This window comes from Bombina bombina, chromosome 5, assembly GCF_027579735.1.
Source record: "Bombina bombina isolate aBomBom1 chromosome 5, aBomBom1.pri, whole genome shotgun sequence".
NCBI classification, from domain to species: Eukaryota; Metazoa; Chordata; class Amphibia; order Anura; family Bombinatoridae; genus Bombina; species Bombina bombina.
In genome coordinates this window covers 56755494-56768177 of record NC_069503.1, presented here as the reverse complement: position 1 = coordinate 56768177, position 12684 = coordinate 56755494, and the positions used below count along the sequence as shown (strand labels likewise).

At 39.0% G+C, this 12684-nt stretch overlaps 1 protein-coding gene across 2 annotated transcripts in view; it reads left to right on the top strand.

Moving 5' to 3' along the window:
* LOC128659838 (gastrula zinc finger protein XlCGF26.1-like) overlaps positions 1 to 12151 on the top strand; it is a 111707-nt gene extending 99556 nt beyond the window's left edge. Inside the window, exon 2 of one of the 2 annotated variants that reach the window (XM_053713412.1) lies at positions 10503 to 12151. In XM_053713412.1, the coding sequence (XP_053569387.1) occupies positions 10503 to 11245 (743 nt within the window). In that variant the 3' untranslated portion in view covers positions 11246 to 12151. Of the gene's footprint in view, positions 1 to 9806 lie in introns of both variants that reach the window. The other variant, XM_053713411.1, reaches the window with a different exon arrangement.
* Positions 12152 to 12684: the final 533 nt, after the last annotated feature.

Below are 12684 nucleotides of genomic sequence, written 5' to 3'. Positions count from 1 at the left end.
GCTAAGAATTCTGGGTTTGCTATTGTGGCGCGCAGAGCGCTTTGGTTGAAATCTTGGTCGGCTGATGCGTCTTCCAAGAACAAGCTACTTAACATTCCTTTCAAGGGGAAAACGCTGTTTGGCCCTGACTTGAAAGAGATTATCTCTGATATCACTGGGGGTAAGGGCCACGCCCTTCCTCAGGATCGGCCTTTCAAGGCAAAAAATAAACCTAATTTTCGTCCCTTTCGTAGAAACGGACCAGCCCAAGGTGCTACGTCCTCTAAGCAAGAGGGTAATACTTCTCAAGCCAAGCCAGCTTGGAGACCAATGCAAGGCTGGAACAAGGGAAAGCAGGCCAAGAAACCTGCCACTGCTACCAAGACTGCATGAAATGTTGGCCCCCGATCCGGGACCGGATCTGGTGGGGGGCAGACTCTCTCTCTTCGCTCAGGCTTGGGCAAGAGATGTTCTGGATCCTTGGGCGCTAGAAATAGTCTCCCAAGGTTATCTTCTGGAATTCAAGGGACTTCCCCCAAGGGGGAGGTTCCACAGGTCTCAGTTGTCTTCAGATCACATAAAGAGACAGGCATTCTTACATTGTGTAGAAGACCTGTTAAAAATGGGAGTGATTCATCCTGTTCCATTAAGAGAACAAGGGATGGGGTTCTACTCCAATCTGTTCATAGTTCCCAAAAAAGAGGGAACGTTCAGACCAATCTTAGATCTCAAGATCTTAAACAAGTTTCTCAAGGTTCCATCGTTCAAGATGGAAACCATTCGAACTATTCTTCCTTCCATCCAGGAAGGTCAATTCATGACCACGGTGGATTTAAAGGATGCGTATCTACATATTCCTATCCACAAGGAACATCATCGGTTCCTAAGGTTCGCATTCCTGGACAAACATTACCAGTTCGTGGCGCTTCCTTTCGGATTAGCCACTGCTCCAAGGATTTTCACAAAGGTACTAGGGTCCCTTCTAGCTGTGCTAAGATCAAGGGGCATTGCTGTAGTACCTTACTTGGACGACATTCTGATTCAAGCGTCGTCCCTTCCTCAAGCAAAGGCTCACACGGACATTGTCCTGGCCTTTCTCAGATCTCACGGATGGAAAGTGAACGTGGAAAAGAGTTCTCTATCCCCGTCAACAAGGGTTCCCTTCTTGGGAACAATAATAGACTCCTTAGAAATGAGGATTTTTCTGACAGAGGCCAGAAAAACAAAACTTCTAGACTCTTGTCGGATACTTCATTCCGTTCCTCTTCCTTCCATAGCTCAGTGCATGGAAGTGATCGGGTTGATGGTAGCGGCAATGGACATAGTTCCTTTTGCGCGCATTCATCTAAGACCATTACAACTGTGCATGCTCAGTCAGTGGAATGGGGACTATACAGACTTGTCTCCGAAGATACAAGTAAATCAGAGGACCAGAGACTCACTCCGTTGGTGGCTGTCCCTGGACAACCTGTCACAAGGGATGACATTCCGCAGACCAGAGTGGGTCATTGTCACGACCGACGCCAGTCTGATGGGCTGGGGCGCGGTCTGGGGATCCCTGAAAGCTCAGGGTCTTTGGTCTCGGGAAGAATCTCTTCTACCGATAAATATTCTGGAACTGAGAGCGATATTCAATGCTCTCAAGGCTTGGCCTCAGCTAGCGAGGGCCAAGTTCATACGGTTTCAATCAGACAACATGACAACTGTTGCGTACATCAACCATCAGGGGGGAACAAGGAGTTCCCTAGCGATGGAAGAAGTGACCAAAATCATTCTATGGGCGGAGTCTCACTCCTGCCACCTGTCTGCTATCCACATCCCAGGAGTGGAAAATTGGGAAGCGGATTTTCTGAGTCGTCAGACATTGCATCCGGGGGAGTGGGAACTCCATCCGGAAATCTTTGCCCAAGTCACTCAGCTGTGGGGCATTCCAGACATGGATCTGATGGCCTCTCGTCAGAACTTCAAAGTTCCTTGCTACGGGTCCAGATCCAGGGATCCCAAGGCGGCTCTAGTGGATGCACTAGTAGCACCTTGGACCTTCAAACTAGTTTATGTGTTCCCGCCGTTTCCTCTCATCCCCAGGCTGGTAGCCAGGATCAATCAGGAGAGGGCGTCGGTGATCTTGATAGCTCCTGCGTGGCCACGCAGGACCTGGTATGCAGATCTGGTGAATATGTCATCGGCTCCACCTTGGAAGCTACCTTTGAGACGAGACCTTCTTGTTCAGGGTCCGTTCGAACATCCGAATCTGGTTTCACTCCAGCTGACTGCTTGGAGATTGAACGCTTGATTTTATCGAAGCGAGGGTTCTCAGATTCTGTTATCGATACTCTTGTTCAGGCCAGAAAGCCTGTAACTAGAAAGATTTACCACAAAATTTGGAAAAAATATATCTGTTGGTGTGAATCTAAAGGATTTCCTTGGGACAAGGTTAAGATTCCTAGGATTCTATCCTTCCTTCAAGAAGGATTGGAAAAAGGATTATCTGCAAGTTCCCTGAAGGGACAGATTTCTGCCTTGTCGGTGTTACTTCACAAAAGACTGGCTGCTGTGCCAGATGTTCAAGCCTTTGTTCAGGCTCTGGTTAGAATTAAGCCTGTTTACAAACCTTTGACTCCTCCTTGGAGTCTCAATTTAGTTCTTTCAGTTCTTCAGGGGGTTCCGTTTGAACCCTTGCATTCCGTTGATATTAAGTTATTATCTTGGAAAGTTTTGTTTTTAGTTGCAATTTCTTCTGCCAGAAGAGTTTCAGAATTATCTGCTCTGCAGTGTTCTCCTCCTTATCTGGTGTTCCATGCAGATAAGGTGGTTTTACGTACTAAACCTGGTTTTCTTCCAAAGGTTGTTTCAAACAAAAACATTAACCAGGAGATTATCGTACCTTCTCTGTGTCCGAAACCAGTTTCAAAGAAGGAACGTTTGTTGCACAATTTGGATGTTGTTCGCGCTCTAAAATTCTATTTAGATGCTACAAAGGATTTTAGACAAACATCTTCCTTGTTTGTTGTTTATTCCGGTAAAAGGAGAGGTCAAAAAGCAACTTCTACCTCTCTCTCTTTTTGGATTAAAAGCATCATCAGATTGGCTTACGAGACTGCCGGACGGCAGCCTCCCGAAAGAATCACAGCTCATTCCACTAGGGCTGTGGCTTCCACATGGGCCTTCAAGAACGAGGCTTCTGTTGATCAGATATGTAGGGCAGCGACTTGGTCTTCACTGCACACTTTTACCAAATTTTACAAGTTTGATACTTTTGCTTCTTCTGAGGCTATTTTTGGGAGAAAGGTTTTGCAAGCCGTGGTGCCTTCCATTTAGGTGACCTGATTTGCTCCCTCCCTTCATCCGTGTCCTAAAGCTTTGGTATTGGTTCCCACAAGTAAGGATGACGCCGTGGACCGGACACACCTATGTTGGAGAAAACAGAATTTATGTTTACCTGATAAATTACTTTCTCCAACGGTGTGTCCGGTCCACGGCCCGCCCTGGTTTTTTAATCAGGTCTGATAATTTATTTTCTTTAACTACAGTCACCACGGTACCATATGGTTTCTCCTATGCAAATATTCCTCCTTAACGTCGGTCGAATGACTGGGGTAGGCGGAGCCTAGGAGGGATCATGTGACCAGCTTTGCTGGGCTCTTTGCCATTTCCTGTTGGGGAAGAGAATATCCCACAAGTAAGGATGACGCCGTGGACCGGACACACCGTTGGAGAAAGTAATTTATCAGGTAAACATAAATTCTGTTTTTAAAAATTCTCATAGAGTTGATGAAATTTCAAATGACCGGCAACATACTGATTTATCCTTCTCTGATGAGGATCTATCTGATTCAGAAGATCCTGCCTCATATACTGACACTGACAAATCCTCTTATTTATTTAAAATGGAGTATATTTGTTCTTTATTAAAAGAAGTGTTGATTACATTGGATAGGGAGGAAGCTAGTCCTCTTAATATTAAAGCTAGTAAACGTTTAAATTCTGTTTATAAACCTCCTGTGGTTATTCCAGAGGTTTTTTCCAGTTCCTGATGCTATTTCTGATATGATTTCTAAAGAATGGAATAGGCCTGGTACTTCTTTTATTCCTTCTTCAAGGTTTAAAAAATTGTATCCTTTGCCAGCAGTTAGATTGGAGTTTTGGGAAAAAATCCCCAAAGTTGATGTGGCTATCTCTACTCTTGCTAAATGTACTACTATTCCTATGGAAGATAGTACTTCTTTTAAAGATCTTTTAGATAGGAAACTTGAATCTTATCTAAGGAAGGCTTATTTATATTCAGGTCTTCTTCTTAGGCCTGCAATTTATTTGGCTGATGTTGCAGCTGCTTCAAGTTTTTGGTTGGAAACTTTAGCGCAACAAGTATCAGATCATGATGTGTCTAGCATTGTTAAGTTGATTCAACATGCTAATAATTTCATTTGTGATGCCATTTTTTATATCATCAAAATTGATGTTAGATATATGTCTTTAGCTATTTTAGCTTGAAGAGCTTTGTGGCTCAAATCTTGGAATGCTGATATGACTTATAAATCCAGATTGCTTTCTCTTTCTTTCCAAGTTAATAAATTATTTGGTTCTCAGTTGGATTCAATAATTTCAACTGTCACTGGGGGGAAGGGAGTTTTTTTTTTTGCCTCAGGATAAAAAACCTAAAGGTAAATCTAAAGCTTCTAACCGTTTTCGTTCCTTTTGACATAATAAGGAACAGAAATCTAATCCTTCCCCCAAAGGAATCTGTTTCCAATTGGAAGCCTTCCTCAAATTGGAATAAATCCAAGCTTTTTAAGAGATCAAAGCAAGCCCCCAAATCCGCATGAAGGTGCGGCCCTCATTCCAGCTTAGCTGGTAGGTGGCAGATTAAAATTCTTCAAAGATGTTTGAATCCAATGATTTTGTACCAAATTGATCCAGAGTATTGTCTTTCAGGGGTACAGAATAGGATTCAGAGTAAGACCGCCTGTGAGAAGATTTTTTTCTCTCACACATTCCAGCGAACCCAGTAAAGGCTCAGGCTTTCCTGAAGTGTGTTTCAGACCTGGAGTTATCAGGGATAATCTTGCCAGTTCCTTTCAGGAACAGGGCCTGGGGTTTTATTCAAATCTATTCATTGTCCCAAAGTAAGAAGATTAATTCAGACCAGTTTTGGATCTAAAGATTTGGAATCGATATGTAAGAGTACCAACTTTCAAAATGGTGACTATAAGGAGTATTCTGCCTTTTGTTCAGCAAGGGCATTATATTTCCACAATAGACTTACAGGATGCATATCTTCATATTCCGATTCATCCGGATCACTATCCGTTCCTAAGATTCTCTTTTCTAGACAAGCATTACCAATTTGTTGCTCTTCCTTTTGGCCTAGCAACAGCTCCAAGAATCTTTTCAAAGGTTCTCTGCGCCCTACTCTCTGTAATCAGAGAGCGGGGTATTGCGGTGTTTCCTTATTTGGACGACATCTTGGTACTCTCTGTCTTTACGTTCTGCAGAATCTCACGTGAATCAAATAGTGTTGTTTCTTCAAAGACATGGTTGGAGGATCAATTTACCAAAAAGTTCCTTGATTCCTCAGACAAAGGTAACCTTTTTTTCCAGATATATTCAGTGTCCATGACTTTGTCTCTAACAGACAAGAGGTTTGAAATTGGTTGAAGCCTGTCGGAACCTTCAGTCTCAGACCTGGAGTTTTCAGGGGTAATCATGCTAGTTCCATTTCAGGAACAGGGTCTGGAGTTTTATTCAAATCTATTAATTGTCCCAAAGAAAGAACATTCATTCAGACCAGTTCTGGATCTGAAAACTTTGAATCGTTATGTAAGAGTACCAACTTTCAAAATGGTGACTATAAGGAATATTCTGGCTTTTGTTCATCAAGGGCATTACATGTCCACAATAGACTTACAGGATGCATATCTTCATATTCCGATTCATCCAGATCATTATCAGTTTCTGAGATTCTCTTTTCTAGACAAGCATTACCAATTTGTTGCTCTTCCTTTTGGCCTAGCAACAGCTCCAAGAATCTTTTCAAAGGTTCTCGATGCCCTACTCTCTGTAATCAGAGAGCGGGGTATTGTGGTGTTTCCTTATTTGGACAATATCTTGGTACTAGCTCAGTCTTTACATTCTGCAGAATCTCACACAAATCAACTAGTGTTGTTTCTTCAAATACATGGTTGGAGGATCAATTTACCAAAAAGTGCTTTGATTCCTCAGACAAGGGTCACTTTTTTAGCTTTCCAGATAGATTCAGTGTCCATGACTGTGTCTCTAACAGACAAGAGACATTTAAAATTGATTGCAGCCTGTCGGAACCTTCAATCTTAGTCATTCCCTTCAGTAGCTATGTGCATGGAAGTTTTAGGTCTCATGACTGCAGCATCGGTAGCAATCCCCTTTGCTCATTTTCATATGAGACCTCTCCAGCTTTGTATGCTGAACCAATGGTGCAGGGATTATACAAGGATATCACAATTAATATAATTGAATCCCAATGTTCGACTTTCTCTGACTTGGTGGTTAGATCACCATCATATCATTTTAGGGGCCTCTTTCGTTCGTCCAACCTGGACTGTGATCACAACAGATGCAAGTCTTTCAGGTTGTGGAGCTGTTTGGGGATCTCTGACAGCACAAGGGGTTTGGAAATCTCAAGAGGCAAAATTACCAATCAATATTTTGGTACTCCGTACAATTCTCAGGGCTCTTCAGTTTTGGCCTCTGTTGAAGAGAGAATCGTTCATTTGTTTTCAGACAGACTATCACAACTGTGGCATATGTCAATCATCAGGGTGGGACTCACAGTCCTCAAGCTATGAAAGAAGTATCTCAGATACTTGTTTGGGTGGAATCCAGCTCCTGTCAAATTTCTGCTGTTCATATCCCTGGTATAGACAATTGGGAAGCGGATTATCTCAGTCGTCAGACTTTAAATCCGGGAGAATGGTCTCTCCATCCAGATGTGTTTTCTCAAATTGTTCAGATGTGGGGGCTTCCAGAAATAGATCTGATGGATTCTCATCTAAACAAAAAACTTCCCAGGTACCTGTCCAGGTCCAGGGATCCTCAGGCGGGAGCAGTGGATGCATTGACACTTCCTTGGTGTTATCAACCGGCTTATATTTTTCCGCCTCTAGTTCTTCTTCCAAGAGTGATCTCCAAAATCATCATGGAGCAGTCGTTTGTGCTGCTGGTGGCTTCAGCATGGCCTCACAGGTTTTGGTATGCGGATCTTGTTTGGATGTCCAGTTGCCAACCTTGGCCACTTTCATTAAGGCCGACCTTCTATCTCAAGGTCTGTTTTTCCATCAGGATCTCAAATAATTAAATTTGAAGGTATGGAAATTGAACGCTTAGTGCTTAGTCTTTGAGGTTTCTCTGACTCAGTGATTAATACTATGTTGCAGGCTCATAAATCTGTTTCTAGAAAGATTTATTATCGAGTTTGGAAGACTTACATTTCATGGTGTTCTTCTCATAAATTCTAGAATTCCTAGAATTTTACAGTTTCTTCAGGATGGTTTGGATAAAGGTTTGTCTGCAAGTTCCTTGAAAGGACAAATCTCTGCTCTTTCTGTTTTATTCCACAGGAAAATTGCTAAACTTCCTGATATTCATTGTTTTGTACAGGCTTTGGTTCATATCAAGCCTGTCATTAAATCAATCTCTCCTCCTTGGAGTCTTAATTTGGTTTTAAAAGGCTTTACAGGCTCCTCCATTTGAGGCTATGCATTCTTTGTACATTAAACTACTTTCCTGGAAAGTGTTGTTCCTTTTGACCATAAATTCTTCTGCTAGAAGAGTTACTGAATTATCAGCTCTCTCTTGTGAATCTCATTTTCTGATTTTTCATCAGGATAAGGCAGTTTTGTGGACTTCATTTAAATTCGTACCTAAGGTTGTGAATTTTAACAACATTAATAGAGAAATTGTTGTCCCTTCTTTGTGTCCTAATCCTAAGAATTCTTTGGAGAGATTTTTACATTCTTTGGATGTGGTGAGAGCTCTGAAATATTATGTTGAAGCTACTAAAGATTTCTGGAAGACTTCTAGTCTATTTGTTATCTTTTCTGGTTCTAGGAAAGGTCAAAAGGCTTCTGCCGTTTCCTTACCATCTTGGTTAAAGCTTTTGATTCATCAAGCTTATTTGGAGTCGGGTAAAGCCCCGCCTCAGAGAATTACAGCTCATTCTACTAGATCAGTTTCCACTTCTTGAGCTTTTAGGAATGAAGCTTCTGTTGTTCAGATTTGCAAAGCAGCAACTTGGTCTATTTTGCATTCATTTACTAAATTCTACCATTTTGATGTGTTTGCTTCTTCGGAAGCAGTTTTTGGTAGGAAAGTTCTTCAGGCAGCTGTTTCAGTTTGATTCTTCTATGTGAGTTGGCCTAAGCGCCTGATGTGAACCTATTAGCCTGGGTTGCGGGTAATCCTAGCTATACCCGAGGAAAGAAGTATAATGTGGAGAAAGTGAGAGAACCCAGGTGCCTACCCTAAGGAGGCTAGGTACAGAGTGTGTGAAACCAGATGTTGGCTAAAAAATGTCTAAAATTATTTTAATAAGTCTGGACAGATCTTAAAACCGAAATGCAATGCAATAAAAAACAAAGGATAAAAGACAATGGTAAAAAACAATTACAAAATACATGGATCCATGAACATGATTAGAGATAATCGCAATTAGATAGTAAAAACAAATATAAACAGTGGTATACCAATAGTTAGAAATCAATCAGTCCGGTGGTATAGGACCAAAAACTAAAGTCCTAAAAAAGAGAAAATTTTATAAATTCAGTGTAGTGAATCCTAGTATAAAAAATGGAAGTCCAAATCCAATAGAAAACTTTAGAAATCCTATAGTGAATGAATGTCAAATCCAAAATTGTGACGAAAGTCTAGTGGAAAAAAATAATAAAAAACTTTAATAAATATAAAACAGGAATCCTCCAATAGTGATCAAAAATTGACGAAATGTGTGGCATACATGGCAAAAAATGAAAAATTGTATTGAAAAAGTATATAAAAACAATCCTCAATCTTCAAACAGGTGCCAACAAATATTAGGAAAGTGATTTTGCTGTAAAAAATAGGTAAAGAAAAAAACCAAGGGAACGAATAATCCACCTGTGGAAAAACAAAGCAAAATATAGTATAGAATGTCCTATAAAAATGACAGATAATGCAATAAGGCTTACCAGTTTGATTCTTCTGCTTATGATTTAAGTTTTTCTTTTTTGAGAATAAACTTATATTTGGGTTGTGGATTTATTTTTTTCAGCGAAATGGCTGTTTTTATTTTGTCCCTCCCTGTCTAGTGATTCTTGCGTGGAATTCCACATCTTGGGTATTGCTATCCCATACGTCACTAGCTCATGGACTCTTGCCAATTACATGAAAGAAAACATAATTTATGTAAGAACTTACCTGATAAATCCATTTATTTCATATTGGCAAGAGTCCATGAGGTCCACCCTTTTTATGGTGGTTATGATTTTTTTTGTATAAAGTACAAATATTTCCAAATTCCTTTGTTGATGCTTTTTACTCCTTTCTTTATCACCCCACTTCTTGGCTATTCATTATACTGCATTGTGGGTGTGGTGAGGGGTGTATTTATAGGCATTTTGAGGTTTGGGAAACTTTGTCCCTCCTGGTAGGATTGTATATCCCATACGTCACTAGCTCATGGACTCTTGCCAATATGAAAGAAATTAATTTATCAGGTAAGTTCTTACATAAATTATGTTTTTTTTTTTTATTAAGATGAATTATATTATAAAGAATAAATATTATTATTTGTCTTTATTTCATTTCTCTTTATGTAGACAAACACATGAATGGTTCACCTGCTTTCTTCACTACAGGAAGCATCAGAATGATACCACAGACTCCAATAGTCTTAGACACCAATGACTATTCAGAAACATTGTGGAAATCAAAGCAGATATTTAAAGAAGATGATAAATTGTCAGGAACTGGACAGCAATCACTATGTACAGAGAGTAATTTAGTCATCAAACAAGACGATAATATTTATGACTTATCTAGTGAAATGATTATCCCTGAGGATAAATCACACACATTTACTGAGTTTTCAAAAAATGTTAAAAAAGAGAAAAGTCTACAGCCTAACCAAATGATTTACACAAAGGAGAAACCTTTCAAATGTACACAATGTGAGAAAAGCTTTACATGTAATTCACATCTCCTAGAACACCACAAAATTCACACAGGTAAGAAGTCAAACACATGTCCTGAGTGTGGATCTAGTTTTACACGAATGACAAAACTTATAGCTCATGAAAGGACCCACACAGGGGAGAAACCATTTAGCTGTACAGAGTGTGAAAAACGTTTTACACAAATGGATCATCTGAAAACTCATAAAAAGAATAACGCAGGAGAAAAGCCTTTCACATGTACAGAGTGTGGAAAATGTTTTACACATATGAGTAATCTGAAAAGTCATGAAAGGAGTCACACAGGGGAAAAGCCTTTCACATGTACAGAGTGTGGAAAAGGTTTTACACAAAAGAGTGATCTGAAAAAGCATGAAAGGATTCACACAGGAGAAAAGCCTTTCACATGTACAGAGTGTGGAAAAAGTTTTACAGATATGAGTCATCTGAAAAAGCATGAAAGGATTCACACAGGAGAAAAACCTTTCACATGTACAGAGTGTGGAAAAAGTTTTACACATATGAGTAATCTGAGAAAGCATGAAAGGATTCACACAGGAGAAAAGCCTTTCACATGTACAGAGTGTGGAAAAAGTTTTACACAAATAAATAGTCTGAAAACTCATGAAAGGATTCACACAGGAGAAAAGCCTTTCACATGTACAGAGTGTGGGAAAGCTTTTACACAAATTAGTCATCTGAAATATCATGAAATTAGTCACACAGGAGAAAAGCCTTTCAAATGTACAGAGTGTGGAAAAGGTTTTACACAAATTAGTCATCTGAAATATCATGAAAGGATTCACACAGGGGAAAAGCATTTCAGATGTACAGAGTGTGGAAAATGTTTTACACAAAAGGGTTATCTGAATAGTCATGAAAGGAGTCACACAGGGGAAAAGCCGTTCACATGTACAGAGTGTGGAAAAAGTTTTACAGAAAAGAGTAGTCTGAAAAAGCATGAAAGGATTCACACAGGAGAAAAGCCTTACACATGTACAGAGTGTGGAAAAAGTTTTACACAAATTACTAATCTGACAAAACATGAAAGGATTCACAAGGGAGAAACCCTTTCACTTGTGTAGAAAGTTCAAAAAAGGTTTTTATTGAAATCAGGTATAACAAAACACCAAATATTTACACACAAATAAACTTTATATACACAGTGTACAAACCTTTTTACAATTATCATAAAGAGGACAAACTCTCTAAATCGAAACATCAAAAAGGATTCTATTGTAAATAATACTTTCTAAATCACAGTTCTAAATCACAGTTATAAAAGCCCCATATTGGAAGTGCTCTCCTTCTGTCCTTTGTTCCTCTATATATGTGCACCTCAGTTTCTCTCATATCAATGTGATAGAATACAAACACAGTGTTGTTTATTAATATGCCAGTGTTAGGAGATGTACGTTTGATTTACATAGGGGAGAAAATAATTACAGTTACAGAATAAAGGAGTCTTTATATGAATAGAGTGTTAGAGAATAATATAAACAAGAACACCAGTCTCAAATGATTGACATCTGGGAGATATATTTAATGTGCACATCTTGTGTATAAACATTTCCTTATAGCAATAGATGCTTAGCATTGTACATGTTATATACCAGAGGAATTACTGAGGGGAGACTAATTTTATTTAATGAGACACAATATCAGTAACCGGTACATACGTGATCATAATCAGTTTAATAGGCTACTATAACCTACATGTATACTGGGTATGTAATATGTATGTCATGTTCTGTAATTTGATATTATGTCTGTTAGGTGTTTTCATGTTAGTTAGAAGCCACAAGAACTGATAATAGCACATGCTGTATATATAAAGGGAACATTATATGTCTGATAAATCCCTTTGTATCAAGAGCAAAAGTGTTAGGTATATTTATACCATTGTGTGCATATATCATGTAATGCTGCTTTTTACTATATAATTATATGTAATGTTTTTTAATGCAAATAAAAAGTGATTATTATCATAAGTAACACCTAATACATTATTTTTAAAGCTTTGAAATGAAGACTTTAAATGCTAAACAGCATTATAAACCTAATTAAATAATCACACAACACAGAATATATAATTAAACTAAGTTAAATAAACAAAAACATTTGCTAAAACAGCATTATAAACCTAATAAAATCACACAACACAGACTTTACTTGCATTTTTTTTGCAAACAGTTCTTTCTATGTACTCCAATCTGCACTGATTTATAGACAGGAAGAGCTTTTACCTTTGAAAGCTGCTCAATAGCTCAGGTCTAGATAAACTGATTAATTTCAGCCTGCCTGTGTGCTTGGCTTTGCATAGCTTTGCTGCAACACAAGCAGACAGCTCCGCCTACTGGCTATTTTAATCAATGCACTGCGTCTCAATACTTTTCAATAGCAGTCACATGAATGGAAAAAAAACGCTGTTATTCTGAAACGGCGCAAATTGAACCGTTGTAAACCGAGGGTCTCCTGTATTTTGTGTTTTTTTGTATTATTAAAAACAGGATATCACAGAATA